Source organism: Cheilinus undulatus, linkage group 15, assembly GCF_018320785.1.
Source record: "Cheilinus undulatus linkage group 15, ASM1832078v1, whole genome shotgun sequence".
Classification (NCBI taxonomy): Eukaryota; Metazoa; Chordata; class Actinopteri; order Labriformes; family Labridae; genus Cheilinus; species Cheilinus undulatus.
The window spans coordinates 18,408,334-18,423,295 of record NC_054879.1 but is presented as its reverse complement, the minus strand read 5'-3'; the positions used below and the strand labels follow the sequence as shown (position 1 = coordinate 18,423,295).

General features: G+C 40.4%; 1 protein-coding gene across 1 annotated transcript in view; it reads left to right on the top strand.

Moving 5' to 3' along the window:
- The first annotated feature begins 8,310 nt into the window (after positions 1–8,310).
- The window catches only part of LOC121522718 (ephrin type-A receptor 6-like), a 237,683-nt gene continuing 231,031 nt past the window's right edge, over positions 8,311–14,962 (top strand). Inside the window, exon 1 of the mRNA XM_041807340.1 lies at positions 8,311–8,928. Within this exon, the coding sequence (XP_041663274.1) occupies positions 8,850–8,928 (79 nt within the window). The 5' untranslated portion in view covers positions 8,311–8,849. The remainder of the gene's footprint in view (positions 8,929–14,962) is intronic.

Sequence of the window (14,962 nt, the reverse complement as noted above, 5' to 3'; positions counted from 1 at the left end):
AAGATGCTGCGATGAAAGCCTGGAAAAGCATCAAAAAAGAAGAATGCAAAAGTTTGGTAGCGTCAGTAGATGACACACTTGATGCAGGTATTGCAAGAAAATGATTCACACCTAAATATTAAGTCTTATTCACTTTAATCTGCTTAAAGTCTATCTTTTTTTTTTTTTAAGATTTATTTTTGGGCCTTTTCATGCCTTTATTTGATAGAGGAAGGACAGTGGATAGACTCAGAAAAAAAATGGGGAGAGACATACGGTAATGGACCACAGGCTGGATTCATACCCAGGCCACCCGCGTACATGGGTAGCACCTTAAACCACTTGACCATTTGCACGCCCTGCTGAAAGTCTATCTGTTCCAATACTTTTGCTCACCTAAAAAAAATGGTGTTCCATTATAAATAAAGCTATCTCCTACGTTGTGTATCAGATCCAGATGTCAACACCTGGAAATGAAAGCTGAAATGTTGATCTCTAGTCTCATTTTCATCTTTTTGTGTCAAACCCAAATGTTTTCAGTCTACAGCAAAAATAAAGGAATTGGGCCCACCGTTCCAATACTTTCTGAGGGGACTGTATCCATCAGTGCCATATGAATGATGCGATGGTAAATTATAATCTTACTTCACTGCACTGTACTGTCCACTGAGCAATAGTCCAGTTCTTCACTGTGTCTTCTACAATTGCTGAAACAGAGCAATGATGAATTAAAACAAAGATTCAGGGTTGGATCATCATAGTTTAACTGCTCTATAAATCCTCAGACTCCTCAGGCTCACATCCAGTCTTTTCATGTTTTTCTCTGGCATTCAAAATTGGATTTCATGTGCAACTCTTCATCCTTTTACTGAATATTTGTCTGTTGTGCTATGTAAACTGTTGATGGATGCCCCCAAAGCTGTGGTCTTACAATAAAGTGCACTCATTGTATGTATTTAAAAGTGCTTAAAACCGTACTCCCTCTTTTAAAAGTCAAAACTAGCTCATAAAAATGAATTCTTATTCTTGTGTAAGCTGCTTTGTTCCCTTTAATCCTAATTCTATTGTATTTCTTGTAACTGTGTTGCTTTCTCCATCCAACTTATTTCTTTTCATGCACATCCTCCATCATACATCTTCAACAAAATTTACTTACAGCATTCAGCTGCATGTAAGTTGGAAGTAGCATTGTTTCATGGAGTGGCTTTAACATGCTTAAGTGAGAAGCTGAAGAGACCGAGACTTTCAGTATTTTGCAATTTACAAAGTATTACATAATTTAAGTCAGTCTGCACCATCAGGGACAGTACCACAAGGCTGCCGCCTTCGCCTGCCACTAAATGTATACTGCACCCTAACCTGCTGATCCTGTCCCTGCAGGTGGTGAGTCCTCTCAAATGAGTTTCTTCCGGAAGGTTTCTGGGCTAAGCCTTAGCGACAGGGTGAGGAGTTATGACACCCAGCGGGAGCTAAGAGTAGGGCCGCTGCTCCTTCTTAGAGAGCTAGTTGAGGTGGTTTGGGCACCTCTCTTTCGAGGTCTTCTGGGCATGTCCAGTTTGGAGGAGACCTTTGGGGAGACCTAGAATGTGCTGGAGGGATTATATATCCTGCCTGGTCTGGGAATGCCTCAGGATCACACAGGAGTTGGAAAGTGTTGCTGAGGATAAGGATGTCTGGGTTAACTTGCTCAGCCTGCTACCACCGTGACCTGTCCCCAGAGAAGCAGAAGAATATGGATGGAGATGGATGAGATGAGTAATTTCATTCAATGATACGTACAGTAGGTCTCTGATGCACAATACCTTTTTAGAGCTGATAATGCCCTTATGCTCCTCTAAAGTATTTTACATGCAATACAGGGCTGCTTGTTGTAGTGTCTACATTTGTAAAAGTAGTACAGGGCTATCAGGCCCCTCTCCTTTGGAAGACATAATGGCATCAAACCAAAGGTGAAAGGAGAGATGTCAAGAAATTAAGGGAAAGAGAATGAGTAAGAGACATAAGATGTCCCTACCTCCATAGCGTCACATAATATTCACATGCATTTGTCATGACAGCATCGACTTGTCACACTAGATAGTTGTGCTGTACAGAAAAGATAAGTGCTCAGCGATGAAGTCTCTAAACCTGGTTAAATCCTTACTATTTGTCTATACAAGTCAACTGTGCTGACTAACAGACAGCTAGAAGCTGAAAGCTAATATTCATTGTATATGAACATAGTTTCATGTAACAAGTGATATGGATATTCATTAAAACAACAAACTACAACCTCCTGCTGGTGCCACAAGAAAAGTCAGGGATCAGCTAAGTCAGTAAGTCATTTATGTCTTGAATTAACACCAATCCTCCGATCTGATTTCCAGAGGTGTCAAGTAACTAAGTACAAATACTTTGTTACCTTACTTAAGTAGAAATTTTGGGTATCTATACTTTACTGGAGTAATTATTTTTCAGCCGACTTTTTACTTCTACTCCTTACATTTTAAAAATAGTCTTGTTAGGGGCGCGCTGGTAGTCGAGTGGGTAAGGCGCGCACCATGTACGCAGGCGACCCACGTTCGAATCCGGCCTGTGGCACCATTTCCTGCATGTCTCTCCCCGCTCTCTTCCCTGTTTCCGACTCTATCCACTGTCCTCCTCTCTAATAAAGGCACAAAAAAGCCCTAAAATAAATCTTAAAAAAAAAAAGTAGCCTCATTACTGCTATTTCATTTCAGCTTGTTTTCATTCCGGCTTGTCATCATTCAAAAAAACACAAATAAAAAACCCCAAAAACTATCTGGATAAATTGCACCATCCGGACAGAGTGGATTTGATTGTGGTTGGATGAGAAGTATAAACATAATTCCATTCTGACACCCTATTGGTTTGCACGCAATCCATTGCACCTTCGAACATGACAAACCATGTCACACTCCAGTGTCCGTGGCAGAGACTCAAGAGAACTGGAGCGAAATGTCCCAACCAAGCACCAGCGAGGAGGTTGGTAGTACACATACTGTATATGGTTCTCTAATGTATTTCCATTGTACTAAAATGTGTTCATTTTCAATGGGCATAAATTCAGCTAAAACAGGTGCATCCCAAATTTTTCAACATTAACATTTTAATATAACATTATAGTCATTATGGCCTTTAGAAAAATGTTTTTTTTTTGGGGGGGGGGGTAGTGCACTATGGAAAAATGAAATGCAATGGAATGGAATGGTAGAATGGAATGGAAAGTAGAATGGAATGGAATGGTAAAATGAAATGGAATGGTAGAATGGAATGAAATGGTAGAATAGAATAGAATGGTAGAATGGAATGAAATGGTAGAAGAGAATGGAATGGTAGAATGGAATGGAAAGTAGAATGGAATGGAATGGTAGAAGAGAATGGAACGGTAGCATGGAATTTGCTCCTGTGGCGCAGCCTTAGCTTTTGTCCTCAATGGCATTTTTTCCCCCTTACATTACTTTTACTTTTATACTTTAAGTAGTTTTGAAACCAGTCCTTTTATATTTTTACTTGAGTAAAAAGCTTCAGTTGATACTTCAACTTCTACAAAGTCTTTTTAAACCCTTGTATCTATACTTCTACCTGAGTAATGAATGTGAATACTTTTGCCACCTTTGCTGATTTCATATGGTTAACTCCTGAGGATGGATTTAGATCCAACAAACAGAGGTGGTCTCGAGGGTCACCTTCCACAGTGGAGTGGTTACGTAAACACACATATGTCCTGGGCAGCAGTATAGACCTTTCCTCAAATGGGAGAACAATGCTGTCTCCCTCTGGGTATAAAAAATGATGCATAGTCTTTCAAACCCACAGGGGCTTATTTGCATGTGAGACAGGGAGTGAATTCTGATCTCAAGTACTAAATAATGGTGCACTGTTAATGCAACGTGTGAACGCCTGTTTTAACTCTCCGCTTGCATAAGATCACCTTGGATGGATGGTAATGCAAAGTATAAACAGCTCCATTGTATCGTCCATCTATTCATTCATTCATTCAGTCTTACCTCTGACACTTAAGAAGAGGCACGGTACCATCTGATCACATTGCCAGTCAATCACGCCACATAGCGACAGACAACTAAGAAAAGCACACATTTTCATCAACAGGCAATAACCTAAACTGGCTCTTCTTTAAACTGTGGCCTGGAACACCTCTCTAGAACACACCTGGCCAAGTGAGACACCTGACCTTAGATGGTAACAGCAGGCAGAAAGGCTCAGGCCTAGAGATTCATGGAGCATACACATCAGTTTAAATATATTTCTCCATTTGGCACTTTTAATCCTTCAAAAGATGAGAATGGACAAACAGACCCATAAAGCATCAATATGACCAAATCATATGATGCAGTAACTCCAACAAAGCAGGGCTCTTATCAGCAGAGTAAAAGGCGTTATGGGTGAATTTTTCCTCTGGTTTATAACAGTTTGGATTCAGTCTGCGGTGGGGCAGTTCAGAATGGGCTGCCACTTCACTATGAACAGGATATTAGTGAAACCATTAGCGTTATAAAGTCTCATTGTCTCTGTCAGTTGTGCTGATGTGGTCTCGTTCCAGCTCTTTGCTCGTGATGAGTACAGATGGACAGAGCTTGTTCTCTCTGGACACAGGATATCATAGCTCACATTTAGGCCCCTTTAACACTACAGTCACACACCATTGACCAACATTACAGCAAAAGAAACCAAATCATTGCAAAGGCGAAGGAGAACTTCTCTCAACAGTTTTTAATCTTTGATGGGCATTCTCAGTTGTCACCTTTAGAAATGTGTGAGGACTTAAACCATACACATTATCATTTACTTTGCATATTTAGTGATACCATGAGCAGAAACACTGTAGTTCAAACTAGGAAACCTGTGAAAACACTCAGTAACTAAACAGTTCTCAGCATTTCTTTCATGTATTTTTGCTTTTGATTTGTAAAGATGTAAGTTAGAGGCAGATTTATAAAGGTCTGGAACATTTTATTCTGTGTCACCTTCAATGACAAATGTGCAGTAAAAACATGCAGTAGCCACTAGTGTAAAATTCCTTTAACCTCCCCAATCAGTAAGATGTATCACAACGTTTATCCATCTATTTATAGCAGTAATACATCTACACAGTGACATTAATAGCTTGATCCATTTCTGAAGAGTGTGCAGCCTCCCTCCAGCAACAACAGTTACAAACAGGCCACTGTGGTCAATATATTCTACTCTACAACCCTCTGTCCTCCAATCTGTTTGCACGTCGTGCCGAGCAAAGTCAGTAGTCAGATCTCAGCTTCTCTACATTGTTTGGTGATTGGCTGGGGGCTAAGTGGTGCTGACGGATTGTGATGTTGATGTATTTACCTCCTCGACGCTGACAGGAAGCTGTTCCTATGTCCTGATTGACTGGGTCTCATCACAGCGGCGTTGCTTTGTTTAACCCGGTCAGGTTGGGGAGGGTTTGCTTACTCACTCGATGAGACGTCCATGAAGATGAGAGGAAGACCTTCCCTAATCTTGGCTGACATTGGCGGCTTGGCAAGCAGAGCAGCTCACTGTTGCACTGCTAATTGGTGGATATGAAGCTACCTTTCTACTGAGACATCGTTTGATGGGCGGATCTGATGAACATAGAAAGGCAATTACCCAGTGCCAGTTGTTAAACAGTTAGTATCTGTATAATAGAACTTCTCAGAACATAACCATCGATTTTATAACTACTGGGGCTAAAAGTAACTGGCATCTAAGGACAGTGTTCAGATGCATTTTGATAACATTTATAGAATATCAACTCTTTAAATAGAAACATAAAATCTCTCTTTAATATAGTGTGTTCTATTGTCCATTGGCTAAAATCAGTTTTATAAAGCTGAAGTGGGAAGTTTATCTTAGTCGTCTCAAATATACCTCCATTATTCACCTCCTTTGGGGTTTAAGGTTTGTATTTTCCATTGAAGTGCTTATGGGTTTCAAAGTACAGCTGCATCTCAATAAATTAGAATATCATTAAAAAGTCTATTTATTTTAGTAGTTCATTTCATTAAGTGACGCTCATATATTATATATACATTCATTACATACATTGTGTGTAATTTGGATGATTATGACATACAGTTAATGAAAACCCAAAATTCATGAGCTCAAAAAGTTAGAATATTACATAAGACCAATAAAAAGGGATTTTCGAAAAATAAATATTGGCCTTATTAAAAGTATGTTTATTTAGATGTACTCAGTATTTGGTTCTGGCTACGTTTGCATGAATTACTGCATCAATGCGATGTGGCTTGGAGGCGATCAGCCTGTGGAACTGCTTAGGTGTTATGGAAGCCTAGGCTGCTTTGATAGTGACCTTCAGCAGGTCTATGTTTTGGGTCTGGTGTATCTCATCTTCCTTTTGACAATTCCCCATAGATTCTGTATGGGGTTTCAGGTACAAGAGGTGTCTGGCTGCAGGCCTCTATGGTTGGGTGTTTTTTGGCGCATCTGTTGCAGATGTTTTTGGTATGTTAATTTTATCCCCCTGCCCTCTACCCTAACCCTAATCTTTAGGGTTTGGGTGCCTCACCCTAACCCTATTTGGGGTTTCCTCAGTGGTGTGTTATTCTTAATTCTATCCCACTCCCCTTCCCCTAATCCTAACCTTTAAAGGTTGGGCGCCTACGCTTCTTTGGGTTTTCCTTTGTTTGTGGTGTTTAAATTTAAAGGTCATATATTTTACCCCTTTAAGACAAGCTTATATTGGTCTCAGAGGTTCCTGATACATGCCTGTGAAGTCTGTTTCTGTAAAAACACTCCAGTATTGGATTTTTGCATGTCTAAAAAACCCCTCTGTTTCAGCCTGGCTCAGAACAATCAGTTTCTGTGTCTGTGACTTCAAATGTTAATGAGCTGTCTGACTCCGCCCCTATCAGGAAATGGATGTGGCTTAGGGAGGGCCAACCAAACCTGGGGGTGCTGCTAACCCCCCACGCAACATCATAAGGGGAAATCTAAGAACGGCTTGTTTTAGCACACATTTTCTGAAAGGTGGAGAAAGAGAGACGGGGTTTTTTCAGATTCTTGGGGGGATTGTGGAAAGGCCCGAGCTACATTTTTTGTAAGAAAAGCCTGAAAAAGTGAATTTTGCATAATATTTGACCTTTCAATTGATCCCCCTCAGTAATTTTTTTTATTTCATAGAATTCTGCTGTTGTGAAAAAAAGCCATTACTGTAACATTTGACAGCGAGCAGAAAACATCATCCAGTACTTTATTCTGGTTCTGGCTTTGGTAATGTACGTTTCTTCCTGCGTCATGGTGAGATCGCCCCATTGTAGAGGTCTGCAACTGATAAGCCCAAAACACCCCACCACAGAGATCTGCAGCCAAATCCTCTTGGTCCCGCAAGTTTGCTGGCCACTTAGGCAACAGGAATATCATAGTCATTAAAGGAAGTTGTTGCCTGATAGGTCAGTGCGTGGTGACTGTTGATGAACTGATTCCAGCCTCCTTGTGAAGTTTCCCCAAATTCTTGAACGGGTTTTGCCTGACAGTCCTCTCAATCACTGTTGCTGCATCTGATTTTCTTCCTCTCAGCTTCCTATTGAAATGTTTCAAACAGCACTTGTGAACAGTCAGCTTCTTTAGCATTGATCTTTTGTGGGCTACCCTCCTTTCTGAACAGCTGTCAAGTCTGCAGTCTTCCCCATGACTATGTAGCCTACTGAACCAGACTAAAAGATCATTTAAAGGTTCAGGGAACCTTTGCAGGTGTTTTGAAATAATTAGCTGGTTAGAGAGTGACACCATAACTTTACAATATTGAACTTTTTCTCGATTTTTTGAGATACTGAATTTGGGGTTTTCTTTAACTGTACGCCGTAAAAGAAATATAACTTTAAATATTTCGTAATGAATCTAATGAGATGCACCTGTAAGTCTGAGAAAAAAAATTAAGGGAATTAGTCCTGTGATGCAGAAAGCTGTAGCTAAAAAAGGCACACTGAGAATTGTATGATTAGTAATTAAAATTACTTAAACAATATTGATTGCACCTGTGAATTTATGGCATGAATGATTAAAAAACATCTCCAGCTGTAGTTTAGAGATTCAAAAACAGCCTCTGCACTTTGGTAACATTTTGCATTGCATGTCCTCAGCGGAATTTTGAGGATTTCATCCACTTAGAACAAAATCACGGAAGGACACAGCTCATTTTTAACCATTTTGAAGTTCTTTGGGGAGATTTTGGGAAGCCCTGCACTTGAACCAATGAGATAGCACACATACACACACGCACACACGCCATTGCCTTGTCAGCTAACCCCCTCTAGTGCCGAACATCCAGCACAGATGCGCACAGTCTTCCTCTGAAGCCGCTGCTTCACTTTCTCCCCCGCTGCATCCCGATCATTTCCCTTCACCTTTACCGCCTCTCTGCTGCAGGGAAGCAGGCAGGAGAGCTGAGAGTCCGAGACACGCTGCCAGACAAAATAACAGGATTTCTGAAGCCTGTCACGACTACGTGCGCCACCGGGCACACTTCTTTTGAAAAAAATATTTTTGCTCCTCTTCTAAACAATGCCATATCGGAGACTGAAGTCCGTGGGAAATCTACAAAGTTGTTAGAAGCTAGAGCTTCTCACCTTGTCTCTACATTAGATTTCACTTTCCCTGTTTTTTTTTTTTCCCCTGACTTCATCCAAATTCTCTGCGTTACGTGCCATCGCCACAGCTTCCTCCAGGTGAAGGATGGATCTCTCTCCGGCAGTTCTCTCCAACTCGGACCCAATGTAAGGACCAGGACACGCGGATCGGTACCTGTGGAGGATCCAGCCGCACTTTTCTCTGTTACCTCTCGGCGAGAAGTACCTCCAATACAGCCGGTGATAGATGTTTCTGCAGACATGAGTTTTGGAAACAGATTTTTCCTCGTTTCACTCTGTCTTGGAATTGTCCTCACGCGCTTCAGCCGTGGCAATCAAGGTGAGCGTGATGATACATTCCTAAAACACCTGACTGACTGATTGCTCGTGCTATGTTTGCCAAATTAATTCATATTTCAAAAACTTTGATACTTTAGGATAACACACTGTTCGAACTTTAAGAGACTACAGCCTGAGCAGGACACTTCACGGAAACATCCAACATCATGGGATTAAGAGTGAATAATCTCAGAAACAGGTCCTCTGCTGCAGATATTGATGCATAGGTTAGAAAATAACATGTAAACTGATCCAATCTGTTAAAACAATGTGCACTTTTTTCCTTGAAAAAGGAGATAACTCAGGGTAGAAGTTCCACACAAATAGCAAGGATATAATTACAAAAAATACTAAAAACTTAATTTATGTCAATGTCAGTGAAGACAAAAGAAGCATGCTGTTTCTATGGAAATGCATCAGAACAGAAACCAGATAACAGTGTGAAGTTTTTATTTTCTTGGGAAAGTTTAACAGATTTTCTCAAATTACCTCCAAATCCTAAAACTGAATCAGACAATAAAATGATAAACAGTTTTTATGGAAATCAGCTCCTGAAGAGTCAACCCCTGAGGCTGCTTTAATTACACATTCTATAACACACACAGGCGCAGACAGACAGTAGACAGAGGAGCAGCCTCAGATTGAATCATTAAGTGGGTGATAGAGAGAGCATGTGTGTTTGTCTGTTAAAGAGTGTGCAAGTGCAGACTTGTGTTTTGTGCAGTGACTTTTAAGATTGAATTAGAGGTTATGAGAAGCTGAATCTGCTGACATAAATTCTGAGTTGGTTGTGTTTGTGATTCTGTTTCACCTTAAGTTTTTTTCCTGCTTAAATGTGTATGCCCTATGCATATGGCATATATGTGCACTTCTTTTGCATAGTCCCAGCTGTCTTTCTACTTGATCTGAGTGCATTTAGGTAAGCCACTTACTTTTACCTTTTTATTCCTGTGTCCCCCACGTGCGCATACACAGCTGCAGCATCAGTGCAGTTTAAAATAGCTTTATTGATTGAGTAGGACACAGAGGGATCTGCCCCCCAGGTTACATTTTATTTTTCTCTCAGTTCAATAAGAGCGATGCTACTCCCTGTACTCGCCGACAGATGCTACATAACAGGCTCAGTATGTGTTTTTCTCAGCCACAGATTGAATGATTGAACTGATGTCTGCTTTGAATCGTACTTTAGTTTCTCATATTGACTGGTCTGGGACCCTCAGCGGCACAGTTGCAGTTGTCGCCTACCACAGAGCGCTGCAATGCAAAATAGCGAAGCTGAAATAACTCAGATGGCATGAAAAGAGACTTGTCACTTTTTTTTGATGAAACTGTTTATTTCAGATAAAATTTAAGACTTTGCTTGATTTGCTTTATTTGGTTCTCATTAAGACTCCAAATGTGGCATATTCTAAATTTGAGATCAAACGTCCTTGTAACAATGATGTTGAACACATTATGTCCTCACTGGCTTTCTTGAGTAAAGCACAAGTGTTGCAAAGACAGAAAGCTTGGGACAAGACCTCACACTGACATTTTTTAGTGTAGCCCAGTGATTCTGAACAAACTCCAAAGATTGGAGATTTGACAAATAAAGAAAAAAAATAAATGGATGAGATGTCAGTTGTTAGGAGAACAAAGAAACCAATCACCTTTTGCTTCTCGCCTGTGTGCTTTTGCTCACAGCAACACATCAGACAATCTCTCATATCAACCCAGCTGGGATCGCAGACAGTTATTAACAAAGCTCTGTTCTCACTCAGTGCCAGGTTTGAACAAGCCTGTTTTCCCATCAATACATCTCATTCAATAATCTTTGTTTTAGTCTTTCCCCCATTTTCCTCCCTTGTGAGTCAGCAGCAGCTATATTTATTATAATGAACATACACAAATCTCATCTGCTAACCTGATTCCTTGAGCCCTTGTGGATTTTTCCTGAGCAGGAGATTGCTCATACCCAGGAAACTGGAAGAAAATGTCTTTGCCTCATACTTCTGAAAATGTTCAGATTGTTTTTCCTGACAGAGGAATTCAGATGAAAATTCAGCAGCGCAATCTCTCCTTTGAGTCGAATGAAAGCACCACATGTAAATGTTATTTTACTTTGCCAGTACACCTCGGTGAGATACTGCTGGATGTTGGAGGAAGAAGCAGTGTTAGTCGGGCTGTTACATGTCTCACTGGGGTCTGGCTGTGAAATCATCATGAAAATAATGCAACTCTTTGCGCGGATTTATGTGGATGTTTGATCAAAGCTTTCACTCTTGCTTGTGCCACCCACAGAGCACCAAGATCACCATCACACTGCTGTGGATGAAGAGTTAATTCAGATGCACAGCAGTGTGCTGTCAATCAATCAGCTGAACAGACTAAAAAGTTAACTCTGCACCTTTTGCAAACCTCAGAGTGCAGTGTGGTTTTCAGTGGTTTTACTGCTTGTGCATGTGAATTAGTATCACTCAGGAGCAAAGTTGGGAACAATCGAAACTAGTTTCATGCTAGGCCAGACACATATAGTTCAGATTTGGTATTTCTCACACAGAGATGGATTTCACTCTTTTTTTCATATAGGACACTGACATCTGGTGTTATACATGCAACATAGAGTGAAGGGTCTTTTAACCAAGAGCACCACTGATAGCAAACAGTTGAGAAGTATTACCCAAGCAAGGGGCGCAGATGGCAAAGTGGCTGAAGGTGCCCCCCCATGTGCGCAGGCAGCCCGGGTTCAAGTCCGGCCTGTGGCTGCTGTCCTACATGTCTCTCTCCTCCCTGTTTCAGATTCCCTCCGCTGTCCTCCTCTGGTAATAATGGCATAAAAAGCCAAAAAAAAAAAAAAAAAAAAAAAAAATATATATATATATATATATATATAACAAAAAACAAAGCAATACCCAATTCATGGAGTATTGAAATGTTTAGATTCACAACAGCGCTTGCTGGGATACAAACTCAGCTGGTGGGGCTTTTTTAATAACTTAGCTCCCTCATTATGTCAAAACAAACTAAACAGTTATATACTATATAGGAAGCTTTGGCGCTGAGCTGGCTTATTTGAAAAGATTCCAATATTCCGGATGACAAATGACCAATGGAGGAGGGCAATACAACACCATGGAGTGAATTGGTTGCTTTCAGTGGGCACACTGTCTGCTTTTTAAGTTGTGAAAGCCCAACTTCATGGAAGAAGTTTCTTTATCAAGATAATAATTTTCGGAGTGGTTTGCAGAGCTTTAAAACTGGAAATCAACTTTATACTTTATTATATACACTTCACACAAACTGACTTTTATCACCTCATCAACAGTATCAGAAGTCATGGGTAATGAAGCAACACGGGAAGCTGTAAATTTTGAAATATTTTCTAAAAGCCTGTTGGTAATGCTGCACATCTTAGTTTCTATATAGTCACGCAGCGTATTATTGCTTAAAGGGATATTTCAGTATTTTTGAAGTTGAGTTGTATGAGGTACATAGGAGTTGTAGTGACATTAGCCTTCAGTGATGTCAGTGAGCATTGCTTCTTTGGTTGTTGGCAATAGTGGTCAGGAAGCAAGGCTATCCAGTGTAACAGATGGGTACAGTTTCTCAGCTGAATTTAGCGAGTTTTTGGTAAAGATGGGCTACAAAACAATGTTTACTCGATCAAAGCACTATTTGAAACTTTTTAAGCATTTTATGTTTCACCCAGAATGCCTCTGTGTTTTTGTCATTACTTTGCAATGCAGGAGCACAAAACTGGTAACCAAAGCCTGCATTGCAAAACAGTGACAAAAACACAGAGGCTTTCTGGGTAAAAAATAAAATGCTTAAAAAGTTTTCAGCAGTCCATACATTTGGGCAAACATACTTTTGTGGCCAAATTTTATCAAAAATTCGCTAATTTCTGCAGGGGAACTCTACCCAATCTTTTATACTGTACTATCTAGCTTCCTGGCAGGTATAACCAGCTAGTCCTTCTTAAAGGAGCAGTGCTCATCAAAATCACTGGAGGCTAATACCACTTCTACTGCGTGGTATCTCATTTGGCCAAACTTCAAGAATACTGAAATATCCCTTTAATGTCGTTCAAGGCTTGCCAGTATGGTAAATAATCAAAATCTAGTTTATTTGCTTGATTTTCTTGACATCACTCTACTTTGTACACTCTGTAAAAACATTTCAATGAGGAGACTGATCTAAAGATAACATTTTATTTTACATATAATGAATTATATTTACTAACGTAGATGTGATATTGAATTTTTGTCAGTCTATTTGGCACTTGAACTCCAAAAGGACATAGCATGATCGAAGGGTGTCTGCCTTAAGTGTTGGAAAGATCTATGCCCCCGTGAACACTGGTGGTGGTGATGGACTTGTAGACTTGGCAGTGATGAGGAGATGGAGGGTCGCTCAAAGCCACACTATGACTGATAGAGGAGAAAGCCACATTTACAGGCTAACAATGAGGGGGTGGAGCAGTGCTATTGGATAGGTGCAACCAGGTGATGTGGACAGCTGATTATGATGTGACAGAGAGCATGAATGAGGAAGTGCATGAAATAGTGCAGGCATGACCTAGTAAACCAGCGAGGAGAAAATGGTCTTCCTGATCAAACTTACGCTAAGCTTCATTTCAATCAGGAATTACTTAATACCAGTTGAACTGAATGGAGGCAGCTGGGGTGGAGGAGGGTTGCAGCATCCACACTGAAATGGCAGGCTGACTGTGAAAGAGAGGATGACAGATTCCAAATACGACAGGTGCATGATGATTGGTCAAGCCACAAAGGTTGTTGCAAAATCTGATTAGCTTAGTGTATAAGAGATTGAACAGCCATAACCAGCTGATCAAGAATGGAAGAAGGGAGACATATGAAAAAGTGGTGCATGTTATAAAGTGTTAGCATGTTATAGGGCAGTACATGTCCTGTCAGCCTGTTTCCACGACCTTGTTGGACTTCATGAGGACTGTGGAGGGGCAAAGATTCAACTGGATGATCTTTCATAGCCTTCATCTGACTCAAGAGAAATTTCCCTACTGGCTGTCAGTCTTGTTCATGGATTTGATAACTTACAGTTATTCTCAGCATGGCTACTGCCAAGTTAAGCTTAGCAGTGGTAGAGTCAGGAAAAATCAGCCAACATGTCTCTGCAGTTGTCCGAGACTTCACACTAAGTGAAAGAAGCTCCAAAATCTCACTGTTTTATCTGCGTCTAACAGTGGCACTCTGCAAATTCAAACTAGTTTTCAGTAACTTGTGACACACTCTGAAACCCAAATGTACATATTATATAAGTTGTGTTAGGGCAAGTATGAAAATCCTATATGAAGAATATAGATTGCAGGAATGCCACTTATTTCTCTGCAGGTTGATGGTCTTAGAAAGCTAGATGAAAACTTCTGTTGTGACAAGTCTTGATGGCTAGAGCTGCAACATGGTCAGTTGTTGCAGCGTTACAAGAGCCACTGCTAAATGGCTAAATCACACATTATTGGTAAGGATTCCCTTCACTAGCCTCTTGTTTAAAAAACACTTAGAGCCACATCAGATCTAATCATCACATTGGAAGATTTGCTTTGCTGACATTAATAAGCTTTTCACTGTCTGACCGTGGTCGAGTGTGGAGATGTGTTGACAATCCTGTCATGCTTGTCAGGTTGTCTCTGCTATGGATAGATTTCCATTTCACAGCATATCATCCCAGCACTTTGTTTACAACTCTAAATGACAATGTGCAGTCCTCACTGATATACTCACCGAATCAATTTTCACAAGTCTCATCATCAAATGTGCCTTTTTGTCTCTTAACAAGTCTTGCTGTTTACCAGAATGAGTAAGTAGGGAGCTGGCAAATTGAAAGGTTTTCTTTTTTGTTTGGGAGTAAGACTTGCTCTGCTGCTTTGAACCACAATAGTGCTCTACTGCATACTAAAAATGTTTCATTAATCTTTCACTGCAACACAAACTAGGCTATAGCAGTAAAAACACGGGCAGAAAGATTAACCATCACAACATGCTAGAAAATCTCCAAGTTGAACTTTTCTTGCACTC